Here is a 19181-nt window from a genome sequence, read left to right on the forward strand (position 1 = left end):
AATGTGGTCGGCTAAATCAGCAACAATGACAAAACGGCCTACAGGTAAGAGATTCAAAGCCTGACAGCGTGGTATGCCACCAACAACCTGACCCCTCAACGCCATGAAGACTATTGTGGTCTTTCGAAAATCTAACAGCAGAAGACACTTCCCAGTCTACATCAATGGAACTGATGTAGAGAGGCTCTTTAGCTTTAAGTTCTTGGGAATTTGAAATCTGTCCTAGCAACAGAATACCTCAGCTCTGGTTAGAAAGGCAGAACAACGCCTGTACTTCTTGAGGAGTCTTATGAAAGCTCATTTGCACCCAGGGATTAGTTTAACCACTGCAAAAACTCAAGGTTTTTACCAACTCCATTAACGTATGGTAATGCTTGTAGAAATTGCTTGTAGATACCTTTGGTTTTCAGGTGTGGACTCTGAGATTAAGGAGAAAGCTCACCGTCTGACCCCTCAGGGCTTGAATGGACTACTGAAGGTCTAGAATTCATAGAACATTCAATCACAACGCAGATAATGTACTGTAGCTCCCCATAAAAACATTAGAGAAAAAAGTTTATGGTTATAATGATGTCAGGGGACCTGACATGCCTTCTCTCAGCACCCAGCATGCTTGCAGAGCCTCGCCCACTTACTAACCACCTTCACCTGTTTCCCATCATCTCTCCCCCTACTTAAAGCCCCCGTTTACACTCACTCACCATCCGTTCTACAGTTCACTCTGGAGATCATTCCTGGACTACCCGTACAACCTACCCTACCTCGTTTTCCGGTACTACTAAGTACTATACTCATTTTCCGGTACTGTTACTTCCTGGCTTGTGTTTGTTCTCTGAAAGACTATTGAACCTCGTTTATGGTTCTTTGGTTCATGTGAATAAATTTAATTCATTTCTTTTCCACCTTTCTCTTTATCTATGCTGCCTCTGGGTGAAATATACATAAACATGGTATTAGCTTCCATTGCTACACTGAAAAAGTGCACATGCCTTGTCGTTATTCCAAGAAACCTTTTGTACTGGATCTGAATTAATACATTATTTTTTTTGCCTTGTCATTGGATCGACTTAAATTAGTTAAAATTATTTCTCTGTAAGTAAAATTTAATTTTGATGATGTAATTTAAACTATTTGCTCTAAATTAAATGACAATTTTGCGTTTTTCATTCAAACCACATGACTACCGACATCACCAAGGTTTGGCTTTTGAATTTTCTGATTGGGTGCCATTTTGTTTTGCCGTGGTGTGGAAACGCGAGTGGTGAGTACTCATAAATTATGCTTATAAGGCTTTATTGCAGTAAATATACATTTATAGAACATTAAAGTAGTTGTAAATGCATTGGTGCATGTGATTGTCCAGTATTTATTTTATTTTGTAAAGATATTGACGTCATAACTTAAGTGTATTAGCAGAGCTTAAACGGTGGGTAGTCTGTAGTCATTCATATAATCAGTTTTAAGAAGTTTTATCAATAGATAATTGCGGCATATCATTATTATATAGTTGGCAAAATGATAGCGATGTTAATTGGTTTACTCTTCTTTTTATATACAGTGGACCCCCGGATTTTGCCAAATTTAGAAAGTCCTCAAATTTTGACCACACCACTGCAGCCCCCTATGGTACCTTAGTGAATTAATCTAGACAATGTCACTTTATAAATGTAAAATTGTGCAGTATTTGACCAAATACATAGTTTAAAATGTTATTCCTGACATTCCTGAACATTTGGCCCCGCTGCAGATTCCCATGAATTTTAAGATTATCTGCAATTTACTGTGAGTTCCAAATGAGAACCCACAAATATTTTTTCGAGCCACGAATTAACTGGGGTTGACCGTACATAGACATGCAAATGTATTTGTGCAGTTAGCCCAGTATCTGCAGGGTTACTGTCATGTTAGATTAATGCAAGTATTATTGGACAAGACTTCTATTAATAAGACAATTATAGGTAAAATGTGCTTTATACTTTAAAACGTAAGATGCTAAGTGTGATGGTTTTCTTCCAACCACTTGTTTTTGTATTTGCATGTTGACGCCAACATACATTTTTTGATTGACTGTCTGACGATCTCGTAGTGGAGCAGTCATTATGTGCAATAAAAATACATTAATAATAAAAAGTATAAAATACATTATTCAGCCAAGATGTCGATTTATAAAAGTATTCAAGTGAAGACATTTGGTTCTCTCTAAAGTGGATGAAGAGACATCTTTATTTTTTTATGACTTTTGAACAATTTATTTGGAAGAAGAAGAAGAAAAAAACCAAAGAATAATGTATAGTCTTTGTTTATACTAATAAAATAACTTTTTAATATGTAGTATATATTTTTTAGGCCTCTCTGAAAAAGAAGTAATTTAAATTTTTTTTCTTTAATTAAGTTGGTAATTGCTGTCATTATCTGTTGTTTTTTAGGATAAAGATACTGAAAGACAACCGTTTGGAAACATCGTCACCTAGTCACAACATAACTAAGTTATCTCTATTTGATAAAACTAAGTAGATGTAAATGGTTGAATTTATCACTCTTCTGAATGTTGGTCTTAGATTTAGTATTTGGTTTTATACATTATATTGCCAATTAGAATTTATATAGAAATGTCTTTTTTTTATTAAGATGTAAAATGTGGACATGCAAAGACTGTGGTGTCACTAAACCAAAAAGATCTGAACTTCTCATTCATTTTAGGCTCGATCATAGACATTTTGGACATCGTTCTTACCTTTGCACTTATTCAAGCTGCCCCTGTTGTTTTAAAAGCTGGAATGACAAGAGGCCCTTAAGAGGCATTTGTCAAAAAGTCAATTTCAGCATGATTCTCAAAAAGATTTGAAAACATTTCAATGTACATTGTGTGGATACAAACACCGTATCATTGAAAGATTTTCTTAATCACATTGGACATCATCTGAAAAATCACGAAACTGTTGTGCACATACAAGACCAATATTTGGTTCTATATAGATCATCCAGGTCACACAAGTCAAGAAAACACAAGTCATTCTTTTTAAGGGACTTAAAGCCTGGCATTGTTGATGATCAAAAATCAGATGTTGAAGACTTAATAGATGACACTGAATTAAATGACAGTGTTTTAGTTGATGAGACAACTACTTATTTCCATGAAACAGAAAGTACAGAGGATTTGGGAAAAGGTATTAAACGTAAAATATCCTCTCTGGTGCTAAAGCTAGAGCATGTGTACCTTGTACCTGGTGTGGCGAGCAGTGACCTTCTGCAGAAATTGCAATATTTAATTGGTAAGGTGTCTGTCGCAGTTGTCAATCAAACAATAATCCAGCTACTGCAAGAACATTATTTGCAGATTGATGAAGCTCTTTTGCAGGAGTTAGCAGATGTTATCTGCCAGTCACATCCAATTCATACAGCGATTGGAGAGCAAGGTCCCCTTTCTACTACATTGAAACAAAAGGCATACTATAAAGCAAATTTTTTAGTTTTAGAACCTATAGAATAATTTATTGACCAAAAAGGTGGAAGAACATTTCAGTATGTTCCTATACTTAAATAATTGCAACAGATTCTAAATTGCCAACAAATACTTAATAATACATTACATTTAAAATTTGTTTACAGAAGTAATCCATCTAAATATGCATGCTTTTTTGATTCTGTTAACTTCCAACAGAATGCCCTGCTTTTAGACACTGCTATTTCATTGATATTTTACGTTGATGACTTTGAAGTACGTAACCCAATTGGTACATCAAAGAAAAAAAACATTCAGATTGTCAGTCGGCTCTGGCTGCTATACATTTAGCTGCATTGTGTAATAGCACTGATGTTAAAGCAATATGGATATAACAAAGTGTTAGAACCATTGATAGATGACCTCATCACATTGAAGCAACATGGACTTTTTTATTGCAAATCTGGGAAAGGCAATAAGGGGCACAGTTCAGTGTGTTGTCGCTGACAACCTGAGTTCATGGCCTTGCAGGGTTTGTGAAAAATCTTTCAGGAACATATGTGTGCAGATTTTGTACAGCAAAGAAAGAAAGATTTCAAACTACAGAAGTTATATCAGGAACTTTCTGTCAGAGAACTGAAGAAATGTATGCTGCTAATCTTGGTTGTCCTATGCAAAGCTCATCATTGTGGTGTGAAAGATTATTGTTTTCAGAGAATTTATCGCACTTCAAGGTTACAACAGGTTTCCCTCCTGATATTGTTCATGACCTATTTGAAGCCACTGTCTTGAGTTAGGATTGTGCTATATTTGTATCTTCCTCTTCTTTTTTCAACTGCTCCCATTAGGGGTATTCACAGTGGAACATCCGTCTCCATACTACTCTGTCCTCTTCATCTGCCTCTTTCAAACCAACTACCTGCATGTCTTCCCTCACCACATCCATAAACCTCCTCCGTGGTCTTCCTCTTTTCCTTGTTCTTGGTTGCTCCATCCTCAGCATTCTCCTACTGATATAGCCCATGTTCCTCCTCTGCACATGTCCAAACCATCTCAATCAAGCCTCTCTCAATTTGTCCCCAAAACGTCCTACTGCTGTCCCTCTAATTAATTCATTTCTAATCTTGTCCATCCTCGTCACTACCAATGAAATTCTCTAAATCTTTAACTGACTGATCAACTTTATTCCCCTATAGTTACTGCAGGTCTGCAGATCTCCCTTATTCTTAATGACTGTCTTTGTATATAAAAAAATATCTTAACTTGGTCTACGTCAATGAACAAATTCAGAAATTTTTTTTTAAATAGTATGACAGCTAGACAAACTGTTGCGGGGAACACCCATGTTCACTGGAGCCTGTTGAAATTTTTATCTCTTTTGATTGGAGACAAAGTTACCAGCAGTTAAACTGCCTGGCAAGTTCTAAATGACTTGAAAGACATTGTAGACCTTGATGTTTATCCTTCCCAGACCAAGGAATTGATTTCTTATCTGTTCAGTAAGATATCAGAACATAGGGTAAGATTCCAGGAGGTTTTTCCTAATGCCAGACTTTTGCCCAAACACCATTTTTTGGAGCATTTATTCTCAGCTCATTCCGCAGTTTGGTCCTCTAGTTGCTCTCTGGACTATATACGTTTTGAGGCAAAGCATAGTTTTTGTGGGTTGTGCGCCATTCAAAATGCTTAAAATATGTGCTGCAGTCATTTTCACAAAGGCATCAGTTAAATATGACATCTATATATTTGCAATTCCCTCACATCTAAATTGGAAGTATCACATATTTCCCATCTTCCGTTGATGTCCTTAATGATGAAATATCAAGTGAGGCAAGACCACCCAAACTTAGATATTTTTTGCATGATCCACGAAGTGACCTATCAAAGCTACACATACAGGGAAAGCATGGTCTTTGCCTATGGGGAGCTTTCGGGTCTTCCAGAGTTTTGTGAGATTATTCAGATTATTGTTCTTCAAGACAAACCACCGTTTATTTTCAAAAGACTGGAACACTGAAGATTATTGAGGCCTTGATCCCGTCATTTACCAAGAAAATTTAACTTCTTGAGCATCATAATCTTTTAGATGCATATTTACTGATTCCATACACAATTGGAAAGAGATGCATAGTGATTTAAAAGTGGTACATACATGTGTGAGGTTTTGTTTTTGTGTTTTTTTAATATATTAAGTGCATTAAATGAATTAGTAAAATTATTACAAATTTCTCAAATATTTGTAAAATATTATATAAATACTAATCAGTTCTGTTTCTCCTTAGAATTTCAATCAGCTTTGGCATGAAAAGTTAGGAAGTTTAAAGATGGCGCCAGTGAGGTCGGCTGCCGTCATGACTGCTCCGGCTACGTTTTCTCTTTTTTTGTTTATTTTAATACCTTTATTTAACTAGTTTTAGTTCCATTTACACAAGATGGACATCATTAGATATGACAGAGACACTCATATCAATTGGAGTACAATGCACTCACCGAGCAAGATCCTGAGGGAGAACAAAGGACGCGACCTGTACCGGCATCCGCAAGGGAAACGAGCCGGCATCAGGAACAGGCTGAGGGCACGCGCACACCGCACTCCCTTACCTAGTATCCTGTTAGCCAACGTCCAGTCACTGGAGAACAAGCTCGACGACCTCAGGGCAAGGGTCAAGTTCCAGAGGGACATTCGGGACTGCAACCTTCTCTGCTTCACCGAGACATGGCTGAACCAAGCGGTACTGGACCACGCCATCCAGCCGGCCAAGTTTTTCTCGGTTTACCGCATGGACAGAACACTGGAGTCGGGGAAGTCAAGAGGAGGTGGAGTGTGTCTGATGGTGAACAACCACTGGTGCGACAACGCGAGCATCGTTCCTCATTTACGCTCCTGCAGACCAAACCTGAAACTACTGACCATTAAATGTCGGCCCTTCTATCTACCTCGGGAATTCAGCTCGGGCATAGTCAGTGCCGTTTATATTCCACCTCAAGCGGACACGGACACTGCAGTATGGGATTTACATGAGACACTAACTCTTCACCAAACACAGCATCGGGACGCTGCGCTCATTTTGGTCGGAGATTTCAACAGTGCCAACCTCAAGTGCGCACTACCGAACTTTCATCAGCACATCACCTGCCCCACCAGGGGCGAAAGGACTCTGGATCACTGTTACACACCATTCAAGAACAGCTACAAGGCAAAATCACGTCCATCGTTTGGAAAATCGGACGATGCCGCAATCTTCCTCATGCCTGTTTACAAACAAAGGCTAAAACAGGAAGCTCCGGTTCAGAGGGAGGTCGCGCGCTGGACTGACCAATCGGTGGCCGCTCTGCAGTGCGCTTTGGATGACGCAGACTGGGACATGTTCAGGCGCAGCTCTGATGACGTCAACTTGTTTACGGAAGCAGTTGTGGGGTTCATCTGGAAACTAGCGGATGATACGGTGCAAAAAAACACTATCGGAACGTTTCCCAACCAGAAGCAATGGGTGGATAAAACCATCTGCGACGCTCTGAGATCCCGCTCCGTTGCCTACAACACGGGGCTCGACACCGAGGAACATGGACAAGTACAATGCTGCTTGTTACAGTGTTCGCAGAGCGGTGAAGGATGCAAAGCGGCGCTACGGGAGGAAACTAGAGTCACAGTTCCAACATGGTGGCTCTAGGAGCCTGTGGCAGGAACTAAGAACAATCACAGACTATAGAACACCATCTTCTAAAATGGTGAATGCGGACGCTTCTCTGGCAGACGAGCTAAACACCTTTTATGCTCGTTTCGAGGCTGCAGCTAACCACGCTAGCGGCGCTAGCGGCACAACCAGCGTGCACGCCGAGAGAGCCGGAGAGGTAAACACATTCACCATGTCGGAGCATGACGTGAGGAGGGCATTCAAGAGAGTAAATACCGGGAAGGCAGCAGGACCAGATGGCATCACAGGTCGGGTTCTGAAAGCCTGCACTGACCAGCTAGCACCGGTATTCACTGAGATATTCAACCTCTCACTGGAACAGTCTGCTGTTCCCTTATGTTTCAAACAGTCCACCATTATTCCTGTCCCGAAGAAACCCCAGCCCACCTGCCTTAACGATTATCGCCCTGTAGCCTTGACCTCAGTAGTGATGAAGTGCTTTGAGAGACTGGTCAGAGACATTATCACTTTATCACTACCAGACACACTGGACCCATTACAGTTTGCGTACCGTCAGAACCGTTCTACTGAGGACGCCATTGCTCATCTCCTCCACAACATGATAAGCCACCTGAACCAAAGAAATGGGAATTATACAAAGATGCTGTTTGTTGACTACAGTTTAGCATTTAACACCATAATTCCCTCCACACTCACCTCTAAGTTGGAGGTCCTGGGACTCAGCCAGCCGCTGTGTCAATGGATCTCTAACTTCCTGACTGACAGACCCGACAGACACCCAGGATCTAAAAGCTGGATCTAAAAGCTGGTCACTCTCTCCATTATCACACTTCTGCAAATATTTTTATTTTTTCTTTCTTTCCGCACTACAACACTTTAAACCCTGGATACTCACTTTAACTGTGGACTTTCACGGCACAGTGCATTTTATACCACACCATACCGCACACGTTTACTTATACCACAACATACCACACACGTTCACTTTAAGGACAATCACCTCAACCACCTTATGTGATTATTGTTTATTGTACATAAGCATATCCTGTTACTGTACATAAGTATAAATTGTATCCATAAACATACCCTGTATATAAAATTTTTCCTATATATATATATATATATATATATATATATATATATATATATATATCTTTATCTTTATATATTTTTACATTTTACATAGTTTATTGTTTTTATTTATCTGCCTTTTTTTTTTCCCCTTGTTTTATTTTTCCCCTCCATCCCAACAGCCTAAACATGCCAAACAGAGAAAGAATGGCTAGGACATTTGTCTTATGAAGGCAAAAAGTTGAAGAAACAGCCAAGTGTTGAGGACAATGGCCAACACTGTTCTGCATAGATGTGGTATAAGCTAAAGCTAATACGAAATGTTTAACAGTAGTGTATGTTTATACAGTACATAAAGTACAGACCAAAGGTTTGGACACACCTTCTCATTCAGTGAGTTTTCTTTATTTTCATGACTATGAAAATTGTAGAGTCATCAAAACTATGAATTAACACGTGGAATTATATACATAACAAAAAAGAGTGAAACAACTGAAAATATGTCTCATTGTAGGTTCTTCAAAGTAGCCACCTTTTGCTTAGATTACAGCTTTGCACACTCTTGGCATTCTCTTGATGCCTACTTTGAAGAACCTACAATATGACACATTTTCAGTTCACTTTTCTGTTATGTATATAATTCCACATGTGTTAATTCATAGTTTTGATGCCTTCAGTGTGACTCTACAATTTTCATAGTCATGAAAATAAAGAAAACTCTTTGAATGAGCAGGTGTGTCCAAACTTTGGTCTGTACTATATATATATATATAAACTTTTGGTCTGTACTGTATATATAATATATATATATACAGTACAGACCAAAAGTTTGGACACACAAGGTGTATCACCCATACAGTAATTGCTATAAAAGGTTTTTAAATATTACAGCAACTACATTACATGCACATTACATTTAAGTAATTCATATTTAAGAAACATATGTTTATTAAAATACTGCTGTGCATTTGTGAAATTGTTTGTCTCAGAAATGTAACTACTTTTGATGTTCCTTAGTTTGCATCTCTTACAAAGATAAATGCAGAATTCTTGCACATGACAACTATGCCATTACAAGCAGGATTTTTGGCTGCATTGGATAGGCCGTGTACTCCATAATGGTTCCTTTCGAATTGTGGTTCTCAGTCTGTAGTCTGCCCGGTAAAAATTTAAAATTTTTTAAATAAATGAATGTTAAATTGGATTTTAATAAACATGACAATATATGATCAAATCTGATAAAAAAAAAAAATGTACTGTGTAAAAGGCTTAATTTGTTTAGTAATTTAGACACATTTCATAGTAATATGAAATTTTGAAGAAATTTTGATTTGTATTTGTATTTATTTGTATTTTTAATAACAAGATGTCAAAAAAATTAAGTTCATCCAAATAAATCTCTAATTATATTTTGTGCATCAATAAGATGGTAAAAACCTCTTTGGTTAAATGTGTATTTTTTTTTGTTTTTAATATTGATTGATTTATATGAACTGATTTTTATTTAGTTGAGGTAAATTGATTGCTTGTAACAAGTTAAGGTATTTTTTGGTTTACTTTGATCCAACAACACATTTTTTTCAGTGTATACTGATGCCCCTGCAACTCAAGAACTTTGAGGATTGTTTTAAACTGTAATTAATATCAACAGTCTACTACCATGGCGCAGGACCACAGGCTGCATGAATAGTTCAGCATTTATGCATCTATTACTGCACACCTCAACAGTGGGTTAGCAATAAATGGACTTTCAGTCAGTGACACCCAGATGAGGATGGGTTCCCTTTTGAGTCTGGCTCCTTCCTCATACTACCTCAGGGAGTTTTGTCCCTTGCCACAGTCACCACTGGCTTGCTCACCAGAGATAAACAATTCTAAGGAACCCCCTTCTATGCAATAAATGTACACAGTCTTTTATAATGTTATTACTGCTTTAACTGTGTAAAGCTGCTTTTAGACTATGCCCATTGTTAATTGCCCTATACAACTAAAATTTTATTGAATTAAATTTAACTTTGCAGCAGTTGGAAGACCATGTGTTTTTAGTTCTTCTTGATACCCATAGTAAATTGCCAGAGTTTAAGGTAATGAAAAGCACTTCATCAGTAGCCTGTACCTGGAGACAAAGTGCTAGCTTGTAACTATGGTAAGGGTGTCAAATGGCTACTGGTAGTTGTGGGACAGTGTCTTGCACTCTTGAACACAGTGATGGTCATTTCACCTAGAAAAGGCATGTAGTTACTAGTGATTCTTACCTGGAAATTGCTCCAGATTACCACCAACTGTCTGAGCATTTTTCTGTAAAAAATCTTGAAATACACTGACGGACACTTTACCAAGTCAGGTGAAAGAAACTGTTCCAAGTACAAGCCAGTCAGTGCCTTTATCAAAGGAAACTCCTGTGACTATGAGTGTACCAACGGGTCGAGCATATCGTCAGGAAGTACGTCAACTTCCTGATAGACTGACACTCTATGGCGGTCCCCTTTATAGGGGCATTATGGGTGATTTGCCACACCCTCACGGAATCAGACATCACCAAAAAGGCGGGGCTGCAAGGATTAAAGCGCAGTCGCAAAGGAAGGAAAAGTGAGAGCAGAAACCCAAAATTTTGCTCTAAACTTAACACAAACCCTGTCTGTAGTTCACCCCTCTGGTGAAGTGATAACTTCTCTTTTGTATGTACCTTTACACTTAACCTTACATCAACCCCGCTAACCTGCAGTTACTGCTGATTTTGTTCACACCGTATTAACAGGTAGTTTAGGCAAGCCTTTACATACACCCACGTAGAAGTTTTCTGTTTACACACACTAGGGTTAGAGGCTAGTGCCACCCGCCATATTTATTTATTTTTGGCAGGTTAAGATGTACATAGGTAGAGAAGTTGTTTTGTATTCTTCTTTATTTTGGCACAATTACTAAATTCATCTCTGCAATTCATAACTGCACTGTTTGAAGCTCATCACTCCTGGCTGTTTGTATCTCATTTTGTTGTTTATAGTCTTGTTTCTAACTCATGTAAATTTGTATAATACACAGGAAATTATAGTAAACCAAAAACTAGAAATGTGCTTTATGTCCTTTCTTCCAACTACCATCACAAAAACACCATATGTTACTCACCTACCCTAGACCTAAACAGGGGAAAATAACACTGAAAACTCACAGCATTAGGGCAGAATAATCTCCAGGGTTATATCCAGAAATAAAAGTAGTCTATCCTCTTTCAATAGTAAATTAGTTAAACAAAAAAACAAAAAATGGGTTGTTATATTGTATCTTGTTATAATGCATGTTTATTTGAATGCTACTGTTGAAAAAGTTTTTTTCTTTTGAAGAAAGATTTGTTACTGCTTCAATTTAGAAGGGAGGAACTATGTCATGTAATTATAAAATTGTCTCTTTTGTGTTTCTATACACTCTCCTATGTCACATGATCTAGCACTGGAGCACTGTAGGTTTTATAATTAAATGTAAGTTCACTCTGGTTTCATTTGTACTTCTTACAATATAAGTAAAATATATAACCAAAACACTGATGATTCATAAGTTTGCGTACAAGGACAGCCAACTCTGGGATAAATAAGTAGAAGCTCTATTTATTGGGTTTCCCAGGCCTCTATAGGGTTTTCCCATTTAAATGATACTACAGGCAGAAGCCCTATGGGTGTTGAAATCTGAATTTCCTCACATAAAACACTACATAACACCATATAAACATGTGTTTTTGTGGTTTCAGCAGCCATCAATATTGTTTATCGAAATCAGGACAAATCAGGGGATATACTAGATGTTAGGGAGTAGTCCCACAGTGTACTAAACAGGCCCCTAAGATAGATTTGAAATGTGATTGCAATAATTTAACTTTATTTGGGTTAGGTAGGCTAGACATATACATATTGGAAAGAATGACACATTTTACTGTGTTGTTGATTATTATGTTATACTGTATGTAATTTGCTTAAGTTCAATGGTAATTGGCAGGTGTTTTGAGTAGAACTTTGAAGGGGCTCTGCTGTTCAAAGCCAGGTTAATTGTATAGTTTAAGCAAATGGCTTGAACATAGACAATAAAATAAATAAACTGAAGTGAAAGTATAAGTACATTTAAGCAATTTGTCATACACCTCAAAAGTATAAAAAATTTGCATGATTCCTATTTAAATTACAGCAGTTTGAAATGTTTTACGAAATTTCGTTATTTTTAAGAACAATCCAGGTCTATTTTCAGAGCTTTCTAGAGCATCCCAATACAATCAAAGCCATGTATTTAGTTTTGTTCAAACTGTCTTAAGGGGAATCATTTTAGTATCAACATTCTAAATGGGTCTCCAAAGACATTTTACAGAGCTTTCTTGTTATCTGGGTCATTGGGAGAGCAGGGGACACCAAAACACACTACCAAAGACAATGCAAGGGAGAAACAATGTTAAATAAGCCATTGATGGACCTTTGGGAACTGCTGATGCCACCACTCTACATCAAATTGTTCAGTGAAACAATTAATCGAAGGTTAGTCAACAGCTTTCAAGTACTTTCAAGACTTCTTTCCTAATCTGTATTAAGCAAAAGTCAAAGCCGGATTTTGTCAGACCACAGATATAGAAGAGCAAGGAATTTTTCCAAAAAAGTTAACTAGAAAAGAGAAAACAACTTGAAAATTTTTGTCGCATTGGTTCGGACATCTGGGTATTAAAAAGCTGAGACACTGGTGACACAATGAACTGCAGGATGTCTCTAAATGTTATTATATGCATTATTATTAATGGCCATCTAGCTGTATTCAAGAAAAACTCAGAGGTACTCAGAGGAACAAGGGAAATGCTTCCACTAAGATAGCTTGGACTTTTTATTGTCTGCTACAAACAATATAAGGAGTATGATGGGAGACTATATTTGGGTGTTGCTCAGGAAAACTATTCACTTTTGAACCTGTGGTAATTTTTGCAAAACTTTAACATAAATACATGTTAATTTTAATTATGTTTGGATATGTGGACGATATGAAATTTTTCAGCGTGAAATATGTCAATTTTAAGATCTTGATCACAAAAGTAAAGGTAGAAGGTATTAATAGCCATTTTCTATATATTGTGGCATAAGAAATAAGAAAGTAATACCTACTAAACTGAAACAATTTTGTTGTCTGCGATTTTTAACAATCGACATTTCAGCTTTGCAGAAAGAGATTAAGAGCAGGTTTACAGAAATAAATCCATTTATTTAATCAAATTTACATTAGATTAAAAAAGTTATGATTTGTTTTCATAGATTGTATAATGTATTCATAAAAATGTATTCAAGATATTTTGTATAAAGTGGGAGTATACATTTTTAAGCACATGCAATAATCACGTGAAGACATTTTCTTGATGCATATCTGATTTGTAAGATCAATTTGCAATAAATACACATAATAGGTAACTCATCTGAAAGTAAAGAGCTAGATATATTTTGCCCGGACACATGCACTTACCCTGTTTAGCAAAATAGGGTTCTTCTGTTCGCTCAGATTTGCCTTCTGCATCATCATTGATCTTGCTGGTGATAGGGCTGGACACATAGAGCTTGTTAATATCCAGTGTGTTTTTGCTGAAAGGTGTAATGGCTGAGTACATGCTGGTGTATCCATTGGAAGAACAAGTAAGTGCAGCAAGGTCCAGTGCCTTGCCACCTGTGATGATGGGGATGTTAAGTGAGAGCTTGCGACGCCTATTTGGAGAAGACGTCTTGCCAAGTGCCAGTGGAGGAGGTGAGGAGAACTTACGGCTTGCACGAGGTGACTTGGGTGGTTCACCATAGAGTAGCTTAGTGTTCTGGCTGCTGGCAAAAAACAGCTCTAAAGAGCTGTGTAATAAAAAAGAAAGACAAAGTGAGACAAAGTGAGAGACAATGGCAGACAAAAATGGGGTGGGGGTGTTTGGATTATAAAATTATTTATAAATGTTTAATAAATATTTTAAGTGCCAAGCATGCAGCAAACAAGTGTAGTGTGGAGATGTTGTGCAGTTCTAACTGAAATCAATTTGTATTGAGCACAAGCCCTTATCAAATGTGTAGGTGACAAATTAAAGGAAAAAACACCGTTAACTGGTCAGTAAGAAATTGGGCCACCATTAGCTTCAGTGTTCTACATTTGCGGCATTTGGCAGACGCCCTTATCCAGAGCGACTTACAACTGAGCAGGGGAGGGTTTTAGGGCTTTGCTCAAGGGCCCAGCAGTGGCAGCTTGGTGGTGGTGGGATTTAAACCTGTTATATTCTGATCCAAAGCCCAATGCCTTAACCACTGAGCTACCACCTTCCTCTAAAAATGTTCTAAAAATGTACTGGAGCGATGCAACTCCAAAAGACAGTCCCTGAATTTTATTTTATTTATTTTTTTATGTCAAGTGACTTTATTGTCATTTCAACCAATACAGTACACACCAACAATGTTAGACAACATAGAATTACAAAACACCACACAGAACTAAGACATAAGCAGACCTACACACAGGACTACATAAGTGCACATTTGCAAACATTTATGTAAAAAACACAACACAGTACAATAAGAACAAGATAACTGTAAATTACAGTGCAATGCTTACCGGTAAACACAGCTAATGTGGATCAGGAATAAAGTGCAAAGGCATTGTCCAAATAATAATAAATACTGTTTATGTAAACATTTTTGTGATCTTGGAAGCAGTTTCTAGTGCAAAGTTGGAAAGAAGTTGTTTCTCTGTGTGTGTTAGGTTATAAACTTCATTATCTATCAGCCACTGCACATCATGAAACCATGTCACATGCCAGTTTTCAGACCAGATCTATGTATACACTATTAGAACTTGTGTATAAACCACTCTGTTTACTGCAGGCATTGGCATGTGTAATTTTGTGTTTGGTTTTGCTCTTGGTCAGGTCTTTGTTCTGTGTTTTGTATATTAATGTGTGCACTCTTTTTTTTACATTTTTTGGTGCTTGTGCCCACTTCCTAATTATAACATGACAGAACAACAGACCAATTAACATTTATGCAGAATGAGAATTAATGCCTGAGCCATAGGAGCTGCTCCAAAAGCAACACATGACTGCACAGGGCCACCATGGTTATAAAACAATCCTGTTATCCACTGAGAATTTCCTTATTTAATAATTCTATTGCCACTGCCCTGCAGTGCCTTCTTCATTTTCAGGATGATTGTGAAAATTCTCATTTTGAGCAACTACAGGTTGATTTTACAAACATGCCTGCAATAGGAAAGTTGAAATTTCTTCTAGTAGTAGTGGGTAGATTTTCTAAATGGGTAGTAGCTTTTCCATGTTCTATTTAAAAATGGCAAAACAGTAGTGAAAATTCTAAATAAGGAAATAATTCCAATATTTGGCATTTCACTGTCTATTGAATCAGACAAAAGCACTCCATTTACTTCCAAGGTCACTCAAAATTGATTACAAAGGCTATCCAGCATGCAAAAGTGTCTAACTAGAATGAACTACTTCCTGCTGTTTTGGCTGAAATCAGAGTGACACCAAACAAAACTACTGAACTCTCCTAATTTGAGGTGATCTGTAGCAGATAAGCGGAACCATACTCAAAGGGGGTGCATCTATAGGAAGTTCAACACATAAATCATTCTCTATAGGAGAGCATGACCAAGACTCTAAAACAGCTCCTCCACCTGCCCTGCACACTTTTACACCTACCCATACAGTACTCTATGTAGTAGCCTAGCAGTGTCAGCGAAAACCACAAAATTGCATTGTTGTTTGGTTTGAAACTTGTTCTTTTCAACCTGATTTCTGAACTGTTTTGCAAACTGTCTGCAAAGAATCTGCCTAATGGCAAGGGTTTAGATTGTACAGGTTCAACATAACAGAATCATGTTGGCATGGTCAGTTCTTTTTGCCCAATTAATCCTCCTCCTCTTGAGATGGAATGCATCATCGGCATGCTATTTCCTAACTGCATAATGATAATCCTGCATACTATCCTGATCCTCTGAAACCTGAATCTTATTACTCAGCTTAATTATCCTTATAGGAGTCAATGTTAGGTAATATTCCAAATTATTTATTTACTTTTTCTACCCAGAGTAATTTACCTAGTTTATATGGCAGCATCTTATTATCTTCCCTTACATATTTATGCTGTGACTGTCCTATCTTTATGATAGATGTACACACAACAACATAACATAATCAAACATTATAAACAAACACAATTGTGTTGATAGGCAATAGTCTTACAGTGTTCACAGAGGTCTGTATATGCATTATTAAACTGTGGATATCTTTCATACACATCTTGGTGTCTGTGTGGCAGATATTCCCAGATATGTATTTGAGAGACTACAAGAACAAGTGGAATGAGACTCACTGAGTCACAGCTGGCTCAGAGACAAACCTAATGCAAACCAAAACTGACAGTAAATCAGTATACTGAAAACCACTAAAAATGTAACCAGCAAAAGAAAGGCAATCAAAAAACTACTCCCTAAATATTTTGGCTGGCCAAAAAACACAGATAAAACCCAACAGCCAAAGCAACCGCCCAAGCCTTATAGCTGAAGGCAAATGCTGTAATAATTTGGCATGTCCCCAGATCAGCATATGATAGTATACTATACTATATACAGTATAAATTATACTCTTAAAGTAATTTAAATAAAGTTAAAGAATTTAACTTCACCACCAGAGTGCGTCATGACCACCACAATTGGGTCCTTTCGGTCTGCAGTTCCCAATTATTTGCAGACTCCTCCCAGTTCCCAGCAGAAAGATACAATCACTCAGTCATTGCTGTTTATTAACATACTAACAGGTTGTTTGTCTTGTTTATGCCGGCATTTCCATGTTTCCATGTTCTAGTGTCTTCACGTTTGACCTCCGACTGTTTACCTCATTTATGATTGTTTGCTGCCCAGCCTCAACCATTGGCTGTTTTTTAGATTACCCTTTTATCTATCCTTGGATAATACCAAGGGGGGCCATTTCTTCTCTACAGCAACAGTTCCAAGATATTGACTAGAACATGTTTGCCTCACAGGCCACAGTAGACTCTCACACGAACATGGACATTTACACTTCATCTGTTTTGAACCATATCAACACGTGCATTGACAATGTCACTACCGTCAAACACGTGAAATGCTTCCCTAATCAGAAGCCGTGGATGAAGTCCGTCTCCTGTTGAAAGCAAGAGATGCTGCCTTTAAATCTGGCAACGTAGAGGACTACAACAGAGCCAGGGCCAACCTGAAAAGAGGCATCAGGAAAGCAAAACTCACATTCAAACTCCAGATAGAAGAGCACGTCCACAACTCTGACCCCAGACGCATGTGGAAAGCCATCCAGACCATCACAGACTACAAACGCACAGCTCAACCAACCAGCAGTGCCTTCCAACCGAGCGAACTAAATCGATTTTTTGCTCGTTTTGACCAGGGCACAGGACATTTGACCTCAACCACAGACTCTTCTACAGCTTACAGCCCACTTTCTCTCTCAACAACGGATGTATATTCAGCTTTTAGCAGAATGGATGCACGCAATGCAGCCGGCCCGGATGGCATACCGGGACGTGTTCTCAGAGCATGCGCTGGACAACTGGCACAGGTTTTCACTGACATTTTCAACCTGTCATTGGCTCAAGCCACGGTTTCTACATGCCTGAAGACCACTACCATCATACCTGTGCCTAAGCACTTAGCTGCCGAATGCCTAAATGACTTTCGCCCAGTTGCACTCACCCCTATCGCTATAAAGTGCTTTGAGAAACTGGTCCTGAATCACCTCACTGCGGGCCTACCACCTACACTGGACCCACACCAGTTTGCCTATCGCCGGAACAGGTCAACAGTGGATGCAGTTTTCACAGCTCTTCATTCAGCCCTCACCCACCTGGATAAAAGCAACACCTACATCAGAATGCTGTTCATTGACTTTAGCTCTGCGTTCAATACAGTCCTCCCCACTGTACTGATCACTAAGCTCAGTGACCTGGGTATCTGCACCTCCACTTGCAGATGGATTCTGGACTTTCTCACCACCAGACTTCTCAACACCAATCTGTCAGGTTGGGCAAACAGGTATCCTCAACCCTCATTCTGAACATTGGCATCCCGTAGGGCTGTGTTCTGAGCCCACTACTCTACTCCCTGTTCACCCACGATTGTGCTCCTCTCTATAACTCCAACATCTTCATCAAGTATGCAGATGACACCACCGTGGTCGGCCAGATCGACAACAATGGTGAATCGGCCTACAGGGAAGAGATCTGTAATCTGACAGCATCATGTGGCAACAACAAGCTGACCCTCAACGCCACAAATACCAAAGAGCTCATTGTGGACTTTCGGAAATCCAACAGCAGGAGACATCTACCAGTCAACATCAATGGAACTGAGATAGAGCGAGTCTCCAGCTTTAAGTTCCTGGGAGTTCACATCTCTGAGGATCTGACATGGCAGCAGAACACTTCAGCCCTGGTTAAAAAAGCACAACAATCCACCATCCATCCACCATCCATCCACCATCACACCACTGAACTCTACAGTACACCGCTAGATCACTGTAAAACAAAACATAACACTGTATATAACCTCTGTACTATACATGTACATATTACATATTTTTTTATTACTCATTACATCTGCACTATTTTTATCTATGTATCTTTATATCCCTACTGTACATTCTTACCAACATTTCATTCATTTGTGTATATAATGTGTGTGTGTGTGTGTGTGTGTGTGTATATATATATATATATATATATATGTATATATATATATATATATATATATATATATATATATATATATATATATATATATATAGTAGACTGTCTATTCAGCTTGCTAACATCTTAAATGCTATTATCTTGTAACCTTTCACTTATGCACATTCCTCTACAATGCCATAGCAGCCTCAGAACCATTTCTGTACATCTTAATGATGTCCACACATCTCTGCACTGTTATAACCTTTATATTTATTCACTGTACATATGCTTACATATTTA

At 38.2% G+C, this 19181-nt stretch overlaps 1 protein-coding gene across 2 annotated transcripts in view; it reads right to left on the reverse strand.

Moving 5' to 3' along the window:
- Nucleotides 1-19181, reverse strand: part of rasgrf1 (Ras protein specific guanine nucleotide releasing factor 1) — a 242396-nt gene that overhangs the window by 51830 nt on the left and 171385 nt on the right. For both annotated transcript variants that reach the window (XM_046864006.1, XM_046864007.1), the window contains one exon: nt 13648-14018. In XM_046864006.1, coding sequence (XP_046719962.1) covers nt 13648-14018 — 371 coding nt within the window. The remainder of the gene's footprint in view (nt 1-13647; nt 14019-19181) is intronic.

This window comes from Silurus meridionalis, chromosome 13, assembly GCF_014805685.1.
Source record: "Silurus meridionalis isolate SWU-2019-XX chromosome 13, ASM1480568v1, whole genome shotgun sequence".
Classification (NCBI taxonomy): Eukaryota; Metazoa; Chordata; class Actinopteri; order Siluriformes; family Siluridae; genus Silurus; species Silurus meridionalis.